At 37.7% G+C, this 25,277-nt stretch overlaps 1 protein-coding gene across 1 annotated transcript in view; it reads left to right on the top strand.

The window, feature by feature from the left end:
- REL (REL proto-oncogene, NF-kB subunit) overlaps window positions 1-25,277 on the top strand; it is a 54,050-nt gene that overhangs the window by 15,386 nt on the left and 13,387 nt on the right. Inside the window, exons 3-4 of the mRNA XM_014066641.2 lie at window positions 3,782-3,930; window positions 12,136-12,227. Of these exons, the coding sequence (XP_013922116.2) occupies window positions 3,782-3,930; window positions 12,136-12,227 (241 nt within the window). The remainder of the gene's footprint in view (window positions 1-3,781; window positions 3,931-12,135; window positions 12,228-25,277) is intronic.

The raw sequence follows: 25,277 nt of genomic DNA, 5'->3' as shown, positions 1-25,277 counted from the left end.
AAGGTGCTGGGAAGATTAAATTTGATTTCTCATTTGTCCTGCTCTTATGTTCTGAAATTCAAATTATATAACAATCCCATAAATACAAATAATATTGGAAAAGGCTACCTTAAAAGGGCGACCCTCAGAATGGTATTGAAAAAAAGCTTGTTGTAAAGGGACTATTCTGTAGCTTTTTTACAACTTAACAAAAGTAGAAAGCATTGCAGTTCTGCAGGAATAGAAAGTTCTCTGAGTGCAGGACTATGGCCATGTAAATTGTAGTAAGTCATGATTTGTTTAACCATAATTTATGAATAAATCATGGTCACACCACACACTAGTCCATGTATTGGACAACTTTAATAGGCGTGGTCTTCAATTCCTAGAATTCCCCAGCTAATGTGTGGAGTTAGCTGGGAAATTGAAGTCCACACTTCTTAAAGCTGTCAAAGTTGAGAAATATTGCACCATTTCAATGGATAGGCACCCTACAAGTAATAATAATAATAACAAACTAACTAACTAAATAAATAAATAATAGCAATAGGGATAGCACTTATATATTGCTTCATAGTGCTTTACTGCTGTCTCTAAGTAGTTTAGAGTCAACATATTGCCCTCAACAATTTGGACCCTCATTTTACCGACCACAGAAGGGTGGAAGGTTGAGTCAAACTCCTGACAGTCAGCAGAATTAGCTGCAATACTGCATTATAACGACAGCGCTACCACAGATAACTAAAATAAACCAGAATTTTCATTATGATTCTTGTTTTGCATGAACTCAATAAGAAAGAAGAATTATCCTTTAGGTATACTGCTCTGAGACTGAGGATTTAAAGATTACAGTGAGCCTTTTGAAGCAAACCTAGAAAAGGATTGATAAATCCACTCTCTGTCTCTTAAATTAAAATAGTATATAGAATCATTTATCCCAGAAGGGGAATACAAAAATCCAAGAACCACGCATCAGAGATAGAGGGAAAAGTCTAGCAGTGCCAACAATTGCCAGTCAGGATGTTGGCATAGTTTCAGGATTATTTCTTTATTTCCTTATAGGTATATCAAGGAAGGAAAATCACTGTCATTTAACCTAAACATCAGAGTGTTTCATAGCTTTGACTGGAAGGAAAAAAAATCATTCAGAAAGATTTGAATTTCTGATGAAAGTCCTGATTAGCCAGCTTCCATACTATTGCTCTTAGGCTACCCTCCAACTAGCAATCCTTGTCCATTCCTGGATCTCACCAGCAGAAAAATAAAATGGAGAAACAAGGTCCATTCTAGTCGCACCTGGGCTATGTCTGTATTTGTAATGATTTGTACAGCACCCTTCTCTTATCTAGGGATCCTCTAGGTTAAGTGGACTTTATCAGTGGTGGGATTCAGCCAGTTCGCACCACTTTGGGAGAACCAGTTGTTAACTTTCTGAGCAGTTTGGTGAACTGGTTGTTGGAAGAAATCATTAGGGCAGAGAACCGGTTGTTAAATTATTTGAATCCCACCATTGACTTTAGTGTCCATAATTCAGCTACTGTCTAGCTAGGCAAGGTGGGGAATGCTGGGAAGGTATTTAGGTGTTGCCTTGGTTGGAGAATGCCACTGTACAGGTTGTATCACATATTTTCCAATAATCTCAGTTTATCAGATAACTGAGTCAGGAAGAATTTCTGATCTTTGTGTGATGGAATTTTGCCAAAATAAAGAGCACAACTCTCAGGAGAAAAACCATGTTTATCGCAATAATCATTGGGTGCTTCATTTACAAGAAAGAGGAACACTGAACAATGGAAAAGCCAAGATTTTTAGAAGGAATTAGCAAAGATGGCAAAACTTACTACTTTGATCTAAGACAAAATCCTATCTAGTTTTATTTCTGTTTGGAGACTACTTTTGGATTTCTTCCTTGAAAAAGATAAAATCGAAGTTTTGATTTTATGATTTGATAATTAGATTTGTTATAATTATACAAGTGTTGTGCATAATTTTACATAATTATGTACATAATTTTAATATTATTTTATTGTTTTTAATTTATATATTTTAATATTATTTTATGTTACTTTACTGCAAGAGATTACTATATATTTGTACCTGTACTGAAGAAAGTTGGAAGTCAACCTTTCTTTTTGTCACTTTTTAATTCACCCCCTTTTGATCCTTTCCCCCCCAGTTTTTCGCCTTTTGTTATTTTGTAGTTTATATGACTTTTAAATTTAATAAAGTTAATTTTAAAAATACACATAATTCTAAAAAAAATCTGCAGCCAGTTTGGACCTGTCTCTTAAGAGTTTTAGGCAAAGAAAAGTCACAGAAATAATATCTACCTATTGTTCAGTTTCGTTCTACTAAAGCCATCAGAGATTGAAGCCAAGACTTTCCTGCATTAAAACATGTACATTTGATGCTTCCCTGATAGGTTTTTACCTCATGCAGTTGAGTAAATCTTATCCTCAGATAAGTGAGTTTAGGATTATATCTTCAGACTCTAATTCTATATCCACTTGCCTGGGAGTAAGCTCTACTAATTTAAATGGGACTGTCTTCTGTATATGAGTTATGTGGTGTATTAATTGATTAAATAAGATAGGAAACACACTAAACTATGTTTTATTGAATAAAGCACCCTGGGTTCACACAGAACATTTCATTGTAAAACATAAGGACTGATTAAAATGAAATTAACCAAGCTAAAAGTAATAATAAACTTTTACAAAAAAGAAAAAGAAATTAAGCAAGCTACATTGTTTGATTTAACATTGAAACTAAAAGGTTGTAGAATTTTGGAAAACGTGGAAGATCTTAGAATCGTAGAATTGGAACAGGTCATTAAAGTATTACGTGTCACTGTATCTCTTGGTCAGTGCAGGATTCCTAGTCAAAGTGTTTCATTGGAACACATCCAGATAAAGAGAATCCATTATTTCATTTGATAATTGTAACACTATTCAGTACTTTTGCTGTCCTTAACATCTTGCATTCTGAGTTGATAATGTATGTCACACCTCTTCATATATCTGCAAACTCCTATCATATTTTCTCTCAGTCATTACTGGCTCTCCACAAACACAGTCCCTGTATGTTTTATGCACACTGCCATTTGTTCACAACATATATTTACTTCTAAATAAAAGCAGATCGATATCATTTTGAAATTTGTTCAGAATATTTTTATTTTTCTGTCTAGTTTTCTATTGTAACCACTTCTGTAATTTGACAATCCTTATGTTTTACCTGTTCCACTATTATAATTTTGAATGTAACTATTTAAAGTAAATAAGAATTGTTACATTATTTCTTTTCATTTTAAGCTAGATTTTCTTTCTCTCTTGTGAGATTAAATGATCTATCTCCCCATAAAGAATGGGACACTTATTTCAGAATCCATATCATTCAAAGTTACAAAGTTAGGAGTTGACACTCTAGAATTTATTTCAATTTTTTAATCTTTTATATCTGTGGAAGTTTTGTGCTTCTTTTGAACCATCATTAGCAAGAAGGTTATCAAAATAAGTTGTGGCCACAAGAATTAACTAAGCAAAGCTAGGGTGTATAGACCCAGAAGGGTTCTGAGAAAGTTTGCAATTTATAACCTTTCAATCTAGGACAGTGTTTCTCAACCTTGGCAACTTGAAGATGTCCGGACTTCAACTCCCAGAATTCCCCAGCCAGCGAATGCTGGCTGGGGAATTCTGGGAGTTGAAGTCCGGACATCTTCAAGTTGCCAAGGTTGAGAAACACTGATCTAGGAGCTTAATTCTATCTTTATACTTATGCTTTGTGTTTCATTTCTTTTTAGATCTTGAACTACTTTGGGAAAGTAAAAATCAGAATAACATTGGTAACTAAGAATGAACCCTATAGGCCGCATCCTCATCAGTTGGTTGGAAAGGATTGTGAAAACGGTTACTATGAAGCTGAATTTGGACCTGAGCGTAGAGTTTTGAGGTAAGTAAGTGGGTGTTGTTATATGTGATATGAAACAGAACTAATATTTTTTTCCAGTTTATTGTTGCAGATTCTGACATGTTATGTTGAGTGGTCCCATAATGATAGGCAAGACAAATATCCATTTGGAAAGTGAGCTACAAGCTTCAACTTTCTTCAAGGCATAGGGGATGCCCATATTATTTTCGAACTCACTCCAAAAACTCAGAGAATGTTTTAAAACATGCAAAAAATTTATTCCACTGTTCTGAGGAGTGCAGAAAGGATGCTGGTGGAACTCACTTTTTGTAGCCCTGTTTTAAGTAAGGCTATCCATGGGGACCTGGATACTAGTTGAAGTATTGCAGCCCTTTTCTTTCCTTGACTTCTTAATAGATGTTTATTTAATTACCAGTACTTTCTACTTCTCCAGATGGGGAAAATTAACAAACATCCCAGAGTATGGCAGACTTAAAATAGGCCTCTGTCTTGGGTACCAGTTACAAAGTTCTTTATTATACTATCCCCAGCTGAAAAAGTAGCAGCTGAGTGAGCAGTGAACAGTTAGAAAGTGCTGAGGCCAATTTGTATATTTTGGTTCTACTTATATGCAAAGTCTGAAATATTCCGCCTGAAAGATCTGTTTTCTTATGATATTTATATATGATATAGTATTTTCTTATGAAATTTAAATATGTTTGATTTCACGTAAGAGAAAGAGTACAGACACTGGAACCACAGAGTTGGTGTTGTTTGAAAACTAATATACTAAAGTAGACATTGAGATCCCCAATTGCAATCAGCTTTTTAAAAAATTAAATTTATTCCAGAGGAAAACCTTTTCCAATATTTTTGCCCAGTGTAAGAAGCTTCCAGCCTTGAGATCACCCAGGCTGATGTACATCCCCACATGACTGGTGGCCTTCCTTCCTTGTGTTGCTCCTTCTCAATCTTCTTTATATTCCTGTGCTTAATGAGAAGGACACCTCTAGCCTCAACATACTTGGAAGAGTACTCCTACTGCCAGAGCAGGAAAAAAAGCAATATATTTGAAGACTGCTGTAAGAATAGGCTTCTATTTCGCTCCCTCCTGCCCCTCCCCAGTAGAGAAATGTAGAAAGGAAGGTATACTCTAAACCAAGGGTCTCCTACCTTGGCAACTTTAAGCCTGGCAGAGTTCAACTCCCAGAATTCCCCAGCCAGCAAAGCTTAAAGTTGCCAAGGTTGGAGACCTCGGCTCTCAACATCAACCCAGGTTGCCAAGTGCATCTGAAATAGCAACATTTGATGTTCTTCCTCATAACAGGAAAAGAGAACAATGAAGAAAGCTTATTCCTCAAAAGCTGAAGGACTAATAATAGATTGGAAGGATTAGAAGAGACCTTGGAGATAAGTACTAGCCAGGCAACTAACCTGTGGCCAGTACTGTAATCCACTACTGCATTGTTTCTACTTCATGGCTATCCATGCTTAAACTTACAGAAAAAGCAATTCTACTATCTTCTGAGGCAACATGTTCCAGTGCTGAAAATTTCTCATTAGAAAATTATTTCTAAAGCCCAAATGAAATCTGCTTCCTTCTCATTTAAACTCACTTTTTCTTGTCTTCTGTTTGGCAGCCCTTCAAATACTTGAAAGCAGCTGTCATATCTCCCCATGATTTTCTCTTCTTCAGGATAAACATTCAATGCCTCCAACTATTCCTCATCAGGGTTTTGTTTTGTTTTTAATTCTAGGCCTGTTATTATCTTAGTTGCTATCCTTTGGACATGCTCCAGTTTGCCAGTGCCCTTCATAAAGGTGCCCAGCTGGATACTGGATAAAATATTGTAGGTTGATCTGACCAATGCCAATTAGAATTAATGACTCTGTATTTCTGTTGATGTTATCTTGAGTTGCATTCACTTTTTCTCAGGTGCATCACACTGTTCAATATCCTGCTTGTGATCCACTAAGATACTCAGAACTTTCTGTCATATATAGTTGCTACGTAAGTTTGTCTACTCATGTTTTAGAATTTCTTATCCAAATGAAGGACTTCATATTTCTCCTGTTGAAGCTTGTTGGCTTCCCCTCAGTTTTTCAGCTCATCATGATCTTCCTGAATACTAATACTTTTTCTAAGGTGTTAACTTTTCCTCCTGCTTTTGTACTGTCTGAAAACTTGATAATTGTGTTTTTAAACCCCTCATCCAAGGGACTGATAAATATGAACAATGCGGGGCCTTCTGTGTAGAATGCAGCCCAGTGGTATGGCATTGTTACTGCCTTCAATCTTGATGCAGAATCATTGACATACAGTACATTTATTAGATATCATTGGTCAACCAGTTAAACAATGGATTCTTTTCTACATGTTCACAAACTGACTGTTTAATGATCATCTCCAGAGTTTTGCCAAGCATGAGCCATGGTAGTACAGTGGTTAGAATGCAGCACTGCAGGCTACTTCTGCTGACTGCCGGCTGCCAGCAGTTCGGAAATTCAATTCTCACCAGGCTCAAGGTTGACTCAGCCTTTCATCCTTCCGAGGTTGGTAAAATGAGGATCCAAATTGTTGGGGGCAATATGCTGACTCTGTAAACCGCTTAGAGGGGGCTATGAAGCACTGTGAAGTGGAATATAAGTCTAAGTGCCATTGCTAGTGCTATTAATATGAAAATCACCTGTCTCTAGTTTCTTGGCTCTTCTTTTTTTAAATCTTTTTTTCTTTCTCCAGTCTTCTGGCACTATGTATCTCACCCATGTCTTTTCAAAGGCCACATAAAGGCCCCCAAAGGACATCCTTACACTCCTGCATGCTTTTTAGATGTAATTGAACTGCATTTGAAGACTTAACTGCATTTGTGCTGGTGCAGTGCTCCCTACCTTTCTCTAATTCACCAAGTCCTTCCTTGCCGAAGGAGATTATAGATTTATTACTTCCATGGTTTTTGTGGAATACCCTTCTTCCTAATTCAGCTGCTTTCTGAAAGTCAACATTATTCAACACAAAGTAGTTCAGAGAGAAATTATACTATGAAATTGCTGTCATTTAAAAGAAAAACTGGATGAACTGAAAGGTTTAACTGAGATTGGAATTTTTCACTTGCAAGCAGTATCACAGATGACTTCATTGCCAATGAGTGCTGTTCTAAATGTTTACTCAAATGTGTCATTCATAAAAAGTTTTGCTCAGAGACATCACAAATATCATGAGTGGTTTTTACTTTTTTCCCCCTTTGTGTACACATTTACATGGGATGAAATGATTTCTACAGTGTGGAAACTTGTGGAACACTAAAGCACAATTGAAATCACACTTCTAGAGTTGAACAACCTGGGATTTGTTTCTGAGTTTACAAGTGTAGATTTGGAGTATGGGAAAGGTTGCATATTTGTCTATTGTGAGATTCTCTCTTCTGATAGATTAATCATTCAGAGATTCATAAATCTTTTGCTCTAAGAGGCTTCTTTTGCTCTATCTCCAGGTAATATGGCAATTACCGATCCTCAGGAATATCAACACTTGGATAGGTGGCGAGCAAGATTTTGACTCTTCTTTAATCTGTTCTGATTTCTCATGTAGCAATTATCTGGTATTAATTCCTATTTTGCATCTTCCCTGGGCTGGAGTGATGTCATGGGTTTTCCATGTGGGAAAGAATCAGGTTGCTGAAGTAGGTGGGGAGAGTCCCTTCAAGCTGCCTTGTGATCTGATACCATTACATGCAAATTAGGAAGCTGATGCTATTGTCGCTAGTTTTCAGAATCTCACCAGACAAGTAACCTGGCCATAGTAATTTTTTCTCATAATTACATGATTCAGAATCACTCCTCCCCCTCTGTCAGAAAAAAAAAACAAATTTGAACTAATTGTCTGTGGGCTTTTTTTCTTTAACTTGGTGATAAATGAACAGCTACACTCCGTTAGAAACTTAGAGAAGAAAGATACTTCCCTCTCTGGGAATATATAAATATCATACCTCTTTCAACCTATTATGATAATGTTCCTGTTTCCTCTGAAAGTGAGGGAGGTATCTAAAATCCAGAACTGCAATCCTATGCCTACTTATTTTAGAACAAAATGTTTCACCAAACTCTGGGGAACTTCCTCCTAAGCAAATATGCACGCAATATAGGTCTTAGGGATTGAAGAATTTTATGACGTAATTCACTACATATCTATTAAGAAGCCATTTTGCTCACTGCAGTTTCAGACAATGGACTATTGGATTCGGTCTCAATCAGTCAAATCGCTGGCTTTTGGTAAATTTTCTACCTGTGTGCACCCAGTAATGTTCCTGGAATTTACTCCCAGGCAAATATGTATAATAGTGTAGCCTTCTTCTCTTTAATCAGAAGATGAATCATCTAACTGAAGAACAATTTAAACATTTAAGTGTGTAATTGAAGGGTGGTTTTTTTTAAGAGACTGTTCTGCAATGTTACTAAGATAGAAAAAGGAAATGTGAAAGATAGTATTGCTTCTGAATAAGCTACCGTAATTCTTGTTTAGTCAGGTTTTGATTGATTACCGTATCTCCCATAAAGTCAGTATCGAATTTTACTGACCACATAGATTTTCTCCAGAAGGCTCTGATTCCAGTCTGTGCCTTAAAGTCTTCCACTGTTAGGGCTAAAATTGAGGCTATCCATATTACAGTTGCTTTTCCTTTTCCTTTGTTTCCTTTGACCTTTTCCAACTTTATAGATTTATTCAGAGAGCTACATCTTTGCATTATGTACCTCAAATAGGATAATTTGAGTCTGGATATTGCATCTCAAGGGAGAAATCTAGGTTAATTCATTTAACTAACCATTTAGAATAGAATAGAATAATAGAGTTGGAAGGGACCATTTTAGACAAATGGTTATCCAACATTTTCTTAAAAGATGGAGCATTCACAACTTCTGGAGACACGTTGTTTCACAGATTAATTATTCTGTCAGGAAATTTCTCCTGACTTGTTTGTTTGTTTTTTTATATTGGTAAAATATGTATTCTGTAATGCTTGAAAATATTTTCAGATGAGGACAATATGTTAGTATTTAATATTTAATTGGTCAATTAATTGAATCAAGAACATATGCTAATTAAATATAGCTGTCTTTAAACACCTGGCATCTCTATTTTCAAACCAGTATTCAGTTCTACTTAAATTACATAGTAATCTTCCTCAAGGATCCCAACAAAATATTTTTTTTTTTCAGTATGAAATCTATATACTATTAAAAGTCTCATTGTATTTATCTGTTTGCATTTTCAGGTTAGGCTAAATGCTGCATTATACCACAACCTAAAATCTGCTAATAAAATCTGCTAATTTAAAAATCTGGGACCCATTACTCCGGTTGAATTAAAATTTCCATGATGTTCAGATCAGTTCTACAGGCAGTTATCAACTTACGACAACCGGGAACAGAATTTTAGTTGCTAAGCAGTGGGGTTGCTAAACATGACTGGACCAATTTTACAACTATTTTTATTATGATCGTTAAGCAAATCCTATGATCATTAAGTAAATTATGTGGTTATTAAGCAAATCTGGCTTCCTGGATTAACAGAATAACAGAAAAATAGACTTGAAAAGGATCTTGGAGATCTTCTAGTCCAGGGATGTCAAAGCCCATCACATCTCATGATGTATCGGAATTGTTTTTGCTCTGGTGGGGCGGGGATGGGCCTGCACAGGTCATATCCGGCCAGTGAGCCATGTGTTTGATACCCCTGTTCTAATCCAACCTCCTGCTCAACAGGAAACCATATACTATTTCAGACAAATGGTTGTCCAATTTCTTCTTTAAAACCTCCAATGTTGAGCATCCACAACCTCTGGAGGCAAGTCTTTCCACTGATTAATTGTTCTAACTGTGAGGAAATTTCTTGTTGGTTCTAGGTTGCTTCTCGCCTTCATTAGTTTCCACCCATTGCTTCTTGTCCAGCCCTCAGGAGAATAGTTCGACTCCCTCTTCTTTGTGGCAGCTCCTGAGATATTGGAATACTGGTATCATGTGTCCCCTAGTCATTTTCATTAAACTGGACATGCAACCATTCTTCAAATATTTTAGCCTCCAGTCTCCTAAGCATTTTTGTAATTCATCTCGGCACTCTTTCTAAAATCTCAATATCTTCTTTGTATTGTGGTGACCAAAAGTGGATGAAATATTCCAAGTGTGGTCCTACCAGGGCATTAAAAAATGGTACTAATATTTCATATGATCTTGATTAGTGATTAATTAATCAAGTTAATGGTTGATTAATGGTTGATTAATGGTTGGTTAATGCAGCCTAGGGCTGTATTGACTTTTTTGACAGCTGCAACACACTGCTGGCTAATATTTAACTTATTGTCCTTTTAAATTGCAGTTACTACTATTGAGCCAGGTACCACCTATTCTATACCTGTGCATTTGTTTTTTTCTTGCCTAAATGTAGACCCTTAATTTTCTCACCATTGAATTTCATTTCATTAGATAGGGCCCAGTGTTAAGATCTGTCAAGATCCTTCTGTATCTTGAGCCCATCTTCTAGAGTGTTGGCTATTCCTGCCAGCTTGGTGTCGTCTGCAAATTTGATAAATTCCCCTTCCGTCCCCTTGTCAAAATCATTGATGAAGATATTGAAGAGTACTAGTCCTAAGACAGAGCTTTATGGTATCCCAGTGCAGACTTCCCTCCATGTAGATGCAGTTTCATTAAGAACTGCACATTTAGTGCACTTGGTCAGCCAATTACAAATCCATCTGCTGGTGATGCTGTCTAACCCACATTTTTCTACCTTATCAAATATAGATTGTCAAATTGTCAATCCTAATTGTAATCACTAAACAAGAACTACCTATAATATCTACAAGTCATTATTTGGGCTTTGAACAAAACCCAATGGAAAGGAAGAGAAGCAAAGCATGTCTTTTCATTAAGCAGATGATATGCTGCCAAATGCCAATTTCATCTTATTCTTCAAGTCTTTCTTTCTAAAGAACTATAACGCCCTGATGGGGATTAGAATCTAATGTTCACATAAGGAAACATGGGTGTTTGATTTTATGAGCTTGTTCTTCTTAACAGCCCATCTGATGCTTCCAGAGAATCAGGCTAATTTGTGGTTGCTGAGTTTGATCTTTAAAACCCTTCATGGCTTGAGGTTGGGTTATATCTGAGGGACTACCTCTTCCTGATTAATATATCTGTCCCATCAGTTCCAAGGCATGCTTTGTGTCCCATCTGTTAAGGAAGCTCAAGGAAATGTGTCTCCACGGTATCTGCCAAATGGAACATTCTCCCCATTTCACACACATCCCATTCTCCCCGGACGACAGCTCCTTCCCTCCTTATATTCCAGAAGTTCCTCAAAATATGGGGGTCTCAGGAACTGGTGAGATTTTGGGGTAGCTGCCTTGGTGATTGGATTGAATTGCATGTGTGTGTATTTAATACGACTATGTTTGACATGTTTATTATTTTATATTTTAATTACAGACTGTCCTGAATCACTTCTTGTGTGATGGGTAGCTACATAAATAAATAATTAGAGTGAGACATTCTAATCTCAAATGCTTTTTGAGGGCTTTTGCTCATTTTTATCACAAACAGATTGTTACTTTCCTATCCCTAACTAGATGGACATTTGATATAATTTAGTATAACTCTTGTTATGGCCGCTTCTGTTCTTCTTTGTCACTTATTTTAAAAAGAAAAATTATGTGTCTCTTTTGGTGTGGCATTTAAATGTTTGAAAGTGGGTAATAACCAGGGGTGGGCTGTTGGAGATTCGCAGGGATTCAGGAGAACCTCTAAACAAGATTCTGTGCAGTTCAGAGAACTTCCAAATCTCCCTCCTGGCTGGCCCCGCCCACCCCTCCCCTCCCAGGAGTCCCACATGGCCCATTTTGGATGCAAGTAAGTGCAGGGCCTCCGGAACTTGAGGAGGGCAAAAACACACATGCCCCTCTGTGGTGCAGGAGGCCAACTAGGCCATGGCCACCATGGCCACGCCCACCCAGCAACCAAACAGAGAACCCCTTGCTAAAAATTTTGAAGCCCACTTCTGGTAATAACAGGCAAATTACTATGATGGCATCTATTTTAGTCTTAGGCAGGATCTCATCAAATCTTCTTAATGTAAAGTATTTGTCAGAATTAAAATCCCATGATTCATTTTGCTACTAATATGATAGAGTTCCTATAGTTGTATCATTGTTATATTTATTATAAGTATCTAACTCTCAAACGTATTTGCTATAGTTTTCAGAACCTGGGCATTCAGTGTGTGAAAAAGAGAGAACTCAAAGAATCCATCATTTCACGAATTGCTAAGAAGATCAATCCATTCAATGGTAAGTAACCACTGATTATTAATTACATTAATGACTGTTGAGACTCCCTAATCATTTGCTTTTCAAACATTTTTGAAATATTGATTCCCTTAATGTATATCAAACCATATTAAAACAATGTTCAAGTTTGTCAAGATCCTTCTGTATCTTTAGCCAGAAGATACAGAAGGATCTTGACAAACTTGAACATTGGGCACTAATAAAATGAAATTCAGTGGTGAAAAGAGTAAGATTCTACATTTAGGCAACAAAAATGGAATGCACAGGTACAGTATAGGTGGTACCTTGCTCAAAAGCAGTAAGGGATCTTGGAGTCCTAGTGGACAACCATTTAAATATGAGCCAGCAGTGTGCAGCAGCTGCCAAAAAAGCCAACACAGTTCTAGGCTACATAAACAGGGGGACAGAATCAAGTTCACATGCAGTGTTAATACCACTTTATAATGGTAAGGCCACACTTGGAATAGTGCATTCAGTTTTGGTCACCATGATGTAGAAAAGATGAGGAGATTCTAGAAAGAGTGCAGAGAAGAGCAACAAAGATGATTAGGGGACTGGAGACTAAAACATATGAAGAACGGTTGCAAGAAGTGATGTCTAGATGTCTAGTTTAATGAAAAGAAGGACTAGGGGAGACATGATAGCAGTGTTCCAATATCTCAGGGGTTGCCACAAAGAAGAGGGAGTCAAACTATTTTCCAGGGTAGAACAAAAGCAATGGGTAGAAACTAATCAAGGTGAGAAGCAACTTAGAACTGAGTAGAAATTTCCTGACAGTTAGAACAATTAATCAGTGGAACAGCTTGCCTCCAGAAGTTGTGAATGTCCCAACACTGGAAGTCTTTAAGAAGATGTTGGATATGGTCTGAAACGGTATAGGGTTTCCTGCCTAGGTAGGAGGTTGGACTAGAAGACCTCCAAGGTCCCTTCCAACTCTGCTATTGTATAAAACACCAAAATGGAGCAGCTACCTGGAATGGATGTGCATGTGAATCCACATCACTGACTCACACAGCTTGTTACTAGAGGCTTTCCTTTAGCAATTGTTGTGTTAGTTTTTGTCTTTATGAATTCTAAATTCATCCCAAGAGTAGCATGGGAATAAAAGAAGACACATCTGAACTGTGAGGAGACCAGATACACAGCAATTTTACCCAGCAAAGTATTTAAGTCTACCCATAAAAATGTACACAATAATTAAAGTCAGAATGAATTACACTATTGGCCACATGTAACTCAACTAATGAACCAAGGGGGATAGATTTTATTTTTACTTAATGCTATACTAATAAGTGTTTGTGAACCATGCAACTCACCATCTGAAAATATAAATCTTGACAGCAAGTCAGTTCTCTAAGAATCTATGTAGGTAGTTCTCTCTTAGCATCTCTTTGTTCAGTGTTTAAAGTTACAATAGTGCTGAAAAAATGGACTTGTGACCAATCTTTGAGCTTACAACCATTGTAGCACCTTTGTGGTCATGTAATAAAAATTCGACCCACTGTGCATTTACAACTGTCAACCCTGCACACCCCTCCTCCCCCAACATGACCTTCATTGTCCCGCCTGCCTTCCCTCTGCTAAGCTTACTACCCTGGCTACATGTGTGGAGACGCCATGGCTTTGGGGATTCTTGCTGCCTTGCAGCTTTGGGGCTTTTTGCACCCTTATGTGCTTTCCCCACCTGACAGTAGCCAGACCCACCATGCCTCAACAGCCACTTGTAGACCTCACACATACTCCCCCAGCCCTGCTACACTCAGCCTGTACCTCACAACCACTCACACATCATCCTACATTTCCCCCCAGTCCCACGGCACTCAGCCCATGCCTTGCCAGCCAGCCACCCCCACTCTGCTGGTGTGATGCCTTGCTGGCCACCACAGATTTTTGTGCACCTTACTCCAGCCCCTCTGTGCTCACGGAGTACCTTGCCACCCACCTGTGCACCCTGAATAGCAAAACCAAGGACGAAAAGAGAAATACATGTGTGTGGGCCAAGGAATATGGTTTAAAGGTCAAAGTTTAATACTGTACTTTAATATCTGATTGGTTTTTCTATCTTCATTTAACCATATCAGAAAGCCATTGAATAACTTCAATTCAGGTTCATATGAGAATGATGCCTCTGTCACACACTAATCCTCCCACAGTTCAGTTGTTCCACTGAAACTGATACGTCATGGGGAAGCTGTGGTCATGAGAAAGAAACACACACTTTGATGGGCTTAAGGATTGTTTCATATCATTGGCAAAGGGATGTAGCATTTGAGGCTAGAGATAATACAGCAGTACTACTATTAAAACCACATTTTTTTAAAGCCAGGTTGCATCTAAGCTCAGTATGATTTGTGGGCACAAATTGGGTGCCATCAGTTTCTGGCTAAGCAGCAAATAAAATTATCTTGAGATGCAAGCACAGACTAGCTCACCCTATCCATATTGTGATCTTGGCCTAGAGCTGAATGATTTCATCTGGTACTGTTCATAGTTTTATGATACTTTTCTTAGCTTATATATTTTATCAGATCTTTTATTTCTGGAAACTAGAAAAACTGATTCTTCAAAGAAAGCCTGCAGAGAACGACAAACCAATTGAAAAGCTGCATAGCATCTCTCTATAAGCACATAGGAATGAAATTTAATAGATCAGTTCAGAATATCAGAATATTGAGCAGTTATGGTTAGTAAGGATGAATGCATCCATCTGGGATTTCAATCAATAAAAATTATAGAATTGGATTAGATTAGGTAAGGCTTCAAGAATTCTACATAATCTTTTTCTTCAAGGAGTGCCATACACATTTTTAAAATGAATATGTTTCCTCTTATAGACCCTGCACTAATAAAACCTAAAACTAGCCAGTACATCTTTAATCTTGATTCCATACAGTATCAAAGAAAGAACATTACAAAGGAATTTGGCTTAATGGTTAGATTTTAGATGCATTTATACGCATTACTGGGCAACAAAATGAAAAGGAGCTATACTTAAAAGCGTAATAAGATAAATGAGCAGAATTCTGAACAAAGAAGCATATGAGAAATAGTACAATCTTAAAGAATTAAGAAAACTGGGAAAAAATAGGCAAAATATTTAGTTGAAAAGTTGAAAAAATAATGGAAAGCACCTAGATTTGGGGGAAAATCCTGTCCTGAACTAATATCAAAAAGAGAACCAAAAATAGCAAACTGAGTCCTCAATCCAAATAACAATTTTCAAGGCGAAAAAAGTATTGCCAAATAGGAGAAAGAAGACAAGCCCTACTTCTTATGTCATTTTTCTAACCAGGTAATCTGTTAGTCTAAATGATAAAGGCTCTATCAAACTAAACCTCTCTAACTATAACTCTAAATCAGTGGTGAGATTCAAAAAATTTTTACTACTGGTTCTGTGGGTGTGTCTTTGTGGGAGTGGTGTGGCTTTGTCTGCCTGGCAGGGGAAGGTTACTTGCAAAATCTCCATTCCCTCCCCATCCCACTAACCTGCTTTCCAGCTCCGTTCTCCTGTTCAGGGCAACAAAAGAAACGGGGGGGGGGGCAGCGGGGATGGGGGCAGCCTATTTGCCGGTTTTCCAAACAATTCAAGATTTCTTCTACCAGTTCTCCAGAAACTGTCAGAACTGGCTGAATACCACCTCTGCTCTAAATGACTAAATTTTAGTCATTTTCCCACATTTTATTGTTGAGCGATTTTAAGAAGGCATATAGTCCAGAGCAAAACCTGTACCACACCCACTCTTATTTCACGTATTCAAACCAGATGTGGATTGCTGCCAGTTCAGCCAGGTTTGACCAAACCGATAGTGGAATTCAGGCCTGGGTCGCAGAACCGGCAGTGACCCAGGCCTGCTACACACCCAAACCGGTTCCCTCGCTACCGCTTGGCCGCCATTTTGGATTTTAGTGACTGTGCACGTGCATTTCACTGTAAATTGTTCTGTGCATGCACGGAAAACAATTTACATTGAACAACGCTCGCGCAGCACGTGTCTAGCATGCAGGTTGCAAACCGTCAGTAACACCGGCAGAAACCCACCCCTTGATTCAAACCATTGCAAGAAAAATGAAGTAAAGAAGAAAAAAAGCCATAGAAAGGAAATGATTGCCCCCAACCAAAAGTGCCCAGAATTACAAAGCAATATAGGACAGGAAGAAAGGCAGACAAGAAAAATACACTAAAATAATTCAAGCCACACTCCAGGATATTAGCAGCCCCTGGAAAACAGGCAGCAGATACCATATCAGAGACATTCTCGGAATTCTGTGCTAGACATACAACATTTTTCTAGATTTATCTTTGGGAGCATGTGGAAAAGTGAATTAATGCTTTCAGAGTTTTGGTGAGAGAATCTTTTCTTCATTTTGAGTTGTTGTTTGTGTATGCTGAGAGATCATGGCTAGGTTGGCATCTGCAGGACTTCAGTGCTAGTTAGGCAGGTTGAAATATCTGCCATGGTTATGACCATTTGTTTTATTATGGCTTTTGCCATTGACTTGACCTTTGCAGTTTGTAACATGATTTCTAATTTATATTTGTTTTGTAAATAAATGCAAAGATAGCAGGACAGCAAAGAGATAGGAGTCTGAATCCAAATGAGGAGGACTTTGTGCATAGGTAACTGTTTATTTGTGAGTCACAGCGTGGTAAGTAGATGAGGAAATGTGATTGGTGTATTGGGTGGTAATTGAATGGGTGATATAGAAAATGTTTAATGGGTAGATAGGGACTCATATTTCTGACCATGTGTGAACACATAGAGCGAATTGAAAGTAGGTAGTGTTTCCTCACTGTGGTCATGGGGCTAAGAAAAGTAGGATCATGAGTTACACCACTTAGTCACTTTTCAAGTCTGACATTATCACAAAGATCATGAACTTTCTTATTTTTATTACAATTTAAGCCTTTTAATTTTGTTTTATATTTTAGTCAAAAGATCTCATTCAGAATCTCTAATATTTTAGAAGTGGTTTTACAACTTAAAATATTATGTTTGCAGTTGAACTAACCTACAAGAGAAGGTTGCTATTTTTGTACTGTTTGCCTCTTCCAAAAGTTGGCTTTAAATCAGCTTTCAGGCTGCCTGGGAATCCTCCAGACAACACCTGGAAGGTTTTTTGGCTGGAAAAGACTGTGCTAGTGTGTGGTGAGTTCAATTCCATGTTAGGCATGAATCCCAAGGGGAGAGGTCACTATTGGGGGGGGGGTCTTGACAACTTCACAATTAGCATTGTGCCTCCTCTGTCAGTTATCTCCTGTATGCTCTGCTCTGCTGCTAAGTTGTCTTTTCTAACTGCTAGTAGCTGGGCAAATCTTCTTAGTTTATAAATAGCAGTTAAACTCTGAAGAATTTATCGTAAGTATAGAATTTTACATATTTTTAACACAGAATATTCTAAACTCTAAGAAGTTACTTAGGGGTAATCATGGTGTGTGTGTGTGTGCGTGTGTGTGTTTGTACATAATGGTTATCTGTTGAGAGCTGAATGCAATGAAATTTCATTTTAATATATGCTGATTAGTGTACATTTAAAGTGACAATAAAGTTTCTATTCTGTTCTCTTCTGTTTTGTTCTGTTCTATTCAAATGTATATGATATGCAGTTGGAGCAATAAATTTGAGAAATTTGGAAAGTCACTCATTTCCTACTTTTCAGTGTCTTAATTAGGGTTTCTAAAATGTACTCAGAGAACAAACAGAAAAAAATTCTGCAGAATTTTATACATGAAGACCAAGCTAGCTTTTTACCTGAAAAGACAATTAAAAGATAATGTTAGAACTGTTTTGAATATAATTGAATATTTGCAATATCATACTGAGACTCAGACAACCTTAATATTTTTAGGTGCGGAAAAAGCCTTTGACAATTTAAATTGGGTCTCTTTGTTTAGACTCCTGGAAGAAATGGACTTTGGACAACAAATTATTCAAAGTATTAGAGTGATCTATACACTCCAACAGACTTGTATTAATTGACCAAACTTTGTGAAACTTAGAAAGGTACAAGACAAGGTTGTCTTTTGTTGCCACTGTTGTTTATTTAAATTTTAGAGGTTTGAGTAGAGACATTAGTCAAGATGAAAAAATTAGGAGTATAAACATTAAAAAAGAGACTTAGAAACTAAGAGCTTTAGCAGATGACTTGCAAGATCCAAATAATAATATGGAACATTTGATGAAGAAATTAAATGACCTTTGGCTTGTTGGAAAATAAAAAATTGAAGTTGTCTACTTCAGTGTACCTTTGCATGTTACCTATTTTAATTGTTCTACAAGGAAAAACTGATTAAGAAAAATGAAGGAAGCTTGTCTTGCCAATAAGTTTCATTTTGAAGTTCGAATAGCATTTCTGTTGTGGAACTAGTGTCCCTACCTGGAAAGTAAGAATCATTGATTATAAAGAGCAACAGAAATCATGCATCTCTGCAAAGGATGACAGCAATGTATCTTCTGGACCATTATGAGTTCAGAAGCTATATTTCTCAGTGGTTTTTCTCAGTGGAGTTAATTGCTGTGTAAGTGTAGTGATTTTTGCTTCAGTGGCCTTTCTTTCAAAAAGGAAGTCAGGAGAAATAGCTAGTTCCGCTTGCCGTGACGCTGTAGTTTCAGCATCATACACAGCATCACACCAATTATAATAGGCAGCAGCTGTCACTGCAATTAACACTGGTTACTAATCCATCGGAGGATTTATTGCACAAAGAGCATTCTCCTTTACAACCCTCACCCTTTGCAATGGATAAAACTGTTCATGATTTTAGTTGGTAGTTGATAGATTTTATTGTAAACTATGTCAAAGTTTCCGTTGCAATAAAAACAGCGTAGAAATTATTTTAGTAAATAATTGCTTTAGTTATTATCTTTAAAATATTAAATGAGGTCTCTTTAATTTTGAACCATGACAACCAGGAAGCACAAGTTTGATAATGGGTATTGTAAATGGTCTGGCACAGGAAAGTGAACACATGGAGGGCTCCTTAATATTCTTTGTTTTGCTTTGCAGAGCAAAAGCAGCAGACAGAACAGATTGTGGAAAAGAATTTAAGTTTCATCCCTGCACACTCACACAATTTGCAATTAAGACTTTTTAAATAAAGCCAGTATGATGTATTGGTTAAGGTATTGCCCTTGAAACAAGGAGACCATGAGTTCTAGTCCTACCTTAGACATGAAAACTGATTGGGTGGCTTTGAGCCAGTCACTCTCTCAGTCCAAGCCACCTACCTGGTGGGAAAAATAGGAGGCAGAAGTATTAGGTACTGCATGATCATTGTTTTGAGTTGAAATAAATAAAAGATAAAATAGTAATGTGATTGTAGGGTTTCTATGCTCCAAGGAGGATGAGATCTATGCCAGAGGTTGATAGGTTTCACCAGAGGAGTCAGATGAAGAGTGATTCTCCCATAACAATATAGTGAAAGCTATACACTGGATTGGTTGTCACCTGAGCCAACAAGGACTGTGCTAGATGTTAGGTCTCCCAGACATCTCCTGGACATGGGATACAGGACTCAGAACTGTTAACTGAGCAACCAGGGCCACCAGCTGGAGGACTAAAAAGTGTTAATTGATTGCAGATAGTTTTCATGAAACTGAGCCAAAATGACCATTTGGTGCCAATAGGTTATTAACTATTTACTAGCTTTTGGCAGCATAGCAGAATTTGTGGTTCTGGGGACTATAAGAAAACAAGGGCTAAAACTACATGCAACCGGAGGCCATAGACTACTCATCCCCATTGCATATTATCCAATCTGATGAAATCATTCAAACTTCTGGTAGATTGCAATAACAGAAGATACAATACATTGCCCAAGAAAAAAAAACAATCAAACATCCACACTAAGAAAAAATAAACAGATAACTAATAATCTGAATAACGTTAAACAGGGGAAAACTTTATAAAGTCAAAAACAATAATAACTCTAACAGTATAGATACATATTGATACCCTCAAAAGTCCTCCAGAAATGGTCAACCTTCACTAGCTTCTAAAAGACCATCATCACACAGCTTATTCTAGAGCAAGTGGGTCAAACTGGATTTCTTCGAGGGCAGGATCAGCAGGCCCTCCTCTGTGGGCTGGGCCGTGGGGGGGGGAGAGACAGAATGGCCGACCTTCTGCAGCACTTTGCCAGCCAAAACAGGGTGGGGTGGGGGACGCATGCAGGGGCCCTGAACCCCATTTTGGCTGCCAAAGACCAGCTCTTTGCTATTTCCATGCTGGCCCCACAGGCCAGATTTAAATACCCCGCGGACCGGATCTGGCCCTGGCCTTTGAGTTTGACACCCCTGTTGTAGAACATTGGTGCCATTAAAAAAATCATTTCTGGCATATACCACCTTTACCTTATGAAAATTCTGCAACTACTTTGGTACTAAGCTGCACAAAGCTCTATAAGTCAGAACAAACACATTGAACTGCACCTAGAAATTTGCTATAAGCAATAAAGAACCTGCAAAATAGATGTGATCATAGAGATTCATGCCAGTCTGCAAGTCAGCCACTGCTTTTTCAGCAACCCCAATTCAATGGGCAACAAGGGAGTTGCCACCAGACTGATCTCTTCTCCCCTATTACCATTGCATGGAGCTGCTTGCTGAGGTAGGAACTGAACACTGAAAATAGTTCCACCAATACCCAACTCTTATAGGCAAATCATCCATGGTCAGTGATATCAAATGCTTAGAGATCTAAAAGGATCAAGTGGATGTTCTACCCTCATCAAATCCCAACAGTCTTCCACTAGTGACCAATTCATTTTTAGAAAACCCATCCCCTAACTATAATGAAGCTGAAAGGAAGCAGTTTTCAGTAATTCCATAAACTTCCTGTTCTTTATTGTGGTTTTATTTTGTGTTTGAAATGATTTCCAGGCCAAACTGTGTTAATCGTGGGTAATAAGCAATAAACACTTCAGTTACCGTAGTTAAAAAATGTCAATCTTCTCTCAATTCCCATCTTTCAATCTACAAATTTCACTCCTAAACTTAATGAAAGGAAACTCAAATTCTACTAAGAGAGTTTGATGAACTGATACAAGTCTATGATTATTTACCACACTGCTGCTCCTGCCTGCTATTCCTCAAGTACATGGATTTAGGCTACCATATTTAGACTGCAAACATTTGGGCAACTGCCTGATGGCAGCAGAGAGCAAATATATTCTATATGACTGCCATCTAGTGGTGCTGTACAGCCCAGATATAGTAGCCCTATTTAACAGTTGCACATATACAAGAAACAGTGAATGAGGAACTTCTTTCCTGTGCTGTGCTGTCTCTACCTAGTCTGTTTTCAGTTTCCTAAAAGCCAGATTATTATTATTATTAGTTTAAAGGCATATTCCAGGGGCCCAGAACACCTCCTTGAAACCAAGCCACTGCCTGCAAATCTGGGACTCCTGCTCACCCTACTCATAGTGTGTGTTTGACAATGCAGAGCTATTGCCTCTTATGTATGTATGCCTTTGAATCAGTGTTGACTCTTGGCAACTGCCTGGCATGATGTTTTGTAAGTGGTTTGCCATTGCTTTGTCCCTAGGACTGAAGGACAGGGACTAGCCCACTATGCCTCAGTGTTTGCCTCTCATTTTCCTTTATATATTTTCTATAGAAGGAAACAGGTACAGGAGAATCACAAACAGAAGTCATTCTCTGAAACCCTCCTTGACTTCTACAAATAAGCAATTACTTGAAAGAAGGCAAAGTTGCAAGCACGCTCTCTGTGGCTCTCGTATGTCTATGGACTTTTGCATTGTGGTCAAGGTTGCAAGTCCCCCCCTCCTCTTTTCCAGGCATCAAATTAATTACACCTTGTGAAAGCTAATAAAAGTAGAAAGAAAAGGTTATCTCAGGGTAAGGTATTGTATCATAAGATTACAATGAGATAAAGGTGATAACATACTATAAGATATAGAGGATTGACATTGTTAACATCTGTTATCCTGTCTTAGGCTTATGATCTTTAATTTTTTAAAATAATAATTGTTTTTAAAATAACTTAGCTGTTTTATAGTGTTGTTATACACTTCCCAAAAGGGATGCGGTGGCTCAGTGGCTAAGATGCTGAGCTTGTTGATCAGAAAGGTTGGCAGTTTGGTGGTTTGAATCCCTAGTGTCACATAACAGAGTGAGCTCCTGTTATTGTGCCAGCTTCTGCCAACCTAGCAGTTTGAAAGCATGTAAAAATGCAAATAGAAAAATAGGAACCACTTTTAGTGGGAAGGTAACAGAGTTCCGGGCGCCTTTGGCATTTAGTCATGCTGGCCACAGGACCATGGAGACGTCTTCGGACAGTGCTGGCTCTTCGGCTTTGAAACGGAGATGAACACCGCCCCCTAGAGTAGGGAATGACTAGCACATATGTGTGAGGGGAACCTTTACCTTTACCTTATACACTTCCCAGAGTTGCTTTTTTGTCAGATGGTTGGTTATATAAAATTGATAAATAAATTAAAGTTGCAATACCCATTTTTACAAGTTTCTTAAGATGTGCATTACAGTATAATACCAGAACCAAGTGAGTTATGCAGATTTTGTACCACTGATGCTTTCTTCTTAAGTCCACTTCTGATTTGCTTAATGCTTGGGCTTGTTGCTTCCAATGAGTCAGAGCAACAAATGTTGATGATTGTGGCGGTAAAAGCATGAAAAGGGTTGATAAGGAGATAGTACAGTCTAGTGGTTAAGGTCTGTTAGCTGAAACACCGGAAACACCTGCTGAACTGTGACCTTTGGAAAAACATCCTATAAAGTTGCTTCGAAAAGGAAGCACCTTTTAAAAGGAGGAAATGTGCAGTAGTTTCCCCTGGGGAATACACTGTGCAAGATCAGATGTGGCTTTCTGATCTTTCTTTCGCAACTCTTGGGCAGTCTTAAGTCACCCAAGCTTTGCCCTACAGACATGTACAGCAGTGATAACTTGCCTGTGAATAGAGATAGATGGTGATGGGGATCATTTTACATTCACCAATAAAAGAACATGTGGGACAAGTGAGATACAAATGGCCAGAAAGGTATTCTGGATGCCTTTGAAGATTAGCTTTATCTACAGAATTTGATTCCTTTTGTAGGACCTCAAGGGAGCTTTTATCATTTGTCCTTCCCTATCAACTGCCAATTCCTCTCTCTTGGTCTGCACCCTTTGTTGTTCCCCAGTTCTCTTTCATTTTCTTTTCAGAGCACTTCCCCTTTTCTTCTTACCCCATTATTCACTCAGAAATGTGTGCATATTTATAAGTTTCTGGGCATGGGAACACTTCTAGTGTGCGTGCAAGGACAGTTAATATATGCAGGCGGGATATTTTGCAATGGGTGATTAATTGAAGCAATATGTATTTACTTTATAACCTGCCCTGGGCTTTGCGGGGGGGGGGGGACAAGGCTTGTAGCAAGTATGTGTCATATACATAAATCTATTTCCTGCAGAGTTGGGAGGCACGCTATCTCTATTAGCATTTTTAAAATGGCTTTTAAGTATTAATTGTTAATTGTTATTATTAGCTTTCTGTCTGTTGGTTTTAATTGTTCTTTGTTTTTGTGGATTGGTATCCATATGTTTTATTGTAAGCTGTTAAGAAATTGAGTATTTATCTGTCCAGCTTGATATACAAGACATTGTATATGTTCATATATGTCACATGGACACATTTATTAGAGACAGGGTGGGAGGGGGAAATCTGTAAGTCTGGTTTGAACTGGAGTTGACAACCATAGATAGACAAGATGGAGAATTTGGGCACTGAACACTGAATTGTTCCTTGTGCTTATAATCTTGTTCTTGACTCTTTTCTGGTGTGAAGGTGATCTCAAATTCAGGGTCTTCATAAATATATTAATAGCACTATGTACCTTAATGCTTTTAAAGGTTACTCAGTTTGTTCATGGTAAGAGTCTATCAATATTATCAGAATGGTAGCAAAGGAAAACATGAGTATTTACAGTGTTCTATTTTATTCTTGTAATAGGAAATAGATTTTAAAAATAGCTCAAGACCAATGCACTTCCTCTTTTTGAGCCTCAGATTGAAAAAAACCCTCATATTAAGGATGTAATGTAAAAATTTCCGTCATGTGCAGAATGTGTATTACAATTTACGTATACTATAATATTATATAACACAAACTTATATGGAAATACAGACATAGAGAGAGAATCCTACCCAACAATTTTGCCCAGACATAATTTTGCTGTGCTATATTGCAAAGAAAAATGGATAGGGTGACAGTAATATTCTAAATGCATGTTTGTTAGGTTGGACTCAGAAATTACCATCTTTTGTGAGAAACCTTTAGTTTCTCACTATTTTTCCTGCATTTTTTTAAAAAAATCATATAAAAGATTGGCTAATTGTACTAGGAGCCGATTATATAAAAGCACTTCTAAATGTACCATGAACTATGCAAATATTTAGCTTTGAAATATAATAAAATGTGTTTCCTGAATGTGTAGGTATAATGAACAATTATGTAGAGACAAAATTATATTAGAACCAAGATAGATATGATGCTTCCTAGTGGCTACAGCACAGTGAAATCTATATACTTTCTCTTTCAGCTATCTCTATCGATTCACAGTGTGTACTATAGTTTTCCTCTTCCTCCTCCTCCTCCTCCTCCTCCTCCTCCTCCTCTCCTCCTCCTCCTCTAATAAAAAGAAAGAAAATAAGGTATAAAAACCATAGTGGGAGAAGTGTCACATCCCTTATGATATGTAAGTAGGACTACAATTATGATGAAAGCAATATTTTACTTTTCTGTAACATTTGCAGTTTATCACCACAATGTGGGTGGCATTTCCATTTTAAATTTCATTCATGCTGCCCTCTCTAACAGAATAGCAATTGGGAGATCAATGGGAACTTTGGTTATACATGATGCTGGAAACTTAATTCCACAGATAGCAACAAAAATTTGAGGACAGTGAGAATTCCAAGGAAGAATAAATGATTGTGAATTGCCCTTTCTCTATTCTGAAAATGCTAAATTCTACCATAGAATTAGAAGCTTACAGCCTACCACCAGATTACCATTATAACCCAAGTCTG

Source organism: Thamnophis sirtalis, unplaced genomic scaffold, assembly GCF_051295495.1.
Source record: "Thamnophis sirtalis isolate CommonGarterSnake01/CBP01778 unplaced genomic scaffold, rThaSir2_p1.2 scaffold_6, whole genome shotgun sequence".
NCBI classification, from domain to species: domain Eukaryota; kingdom Metazoa; phylum Chordata; class Lepidosauria; order Squamata; family Natricidae; genus Thamnophis; species Thamnophis sirtalis.
The sequence above is the reverse complement of the archived record's forward strand: the minus strand, read 5'-3'. Positions and strand labels throughout refer to the sequence as shown.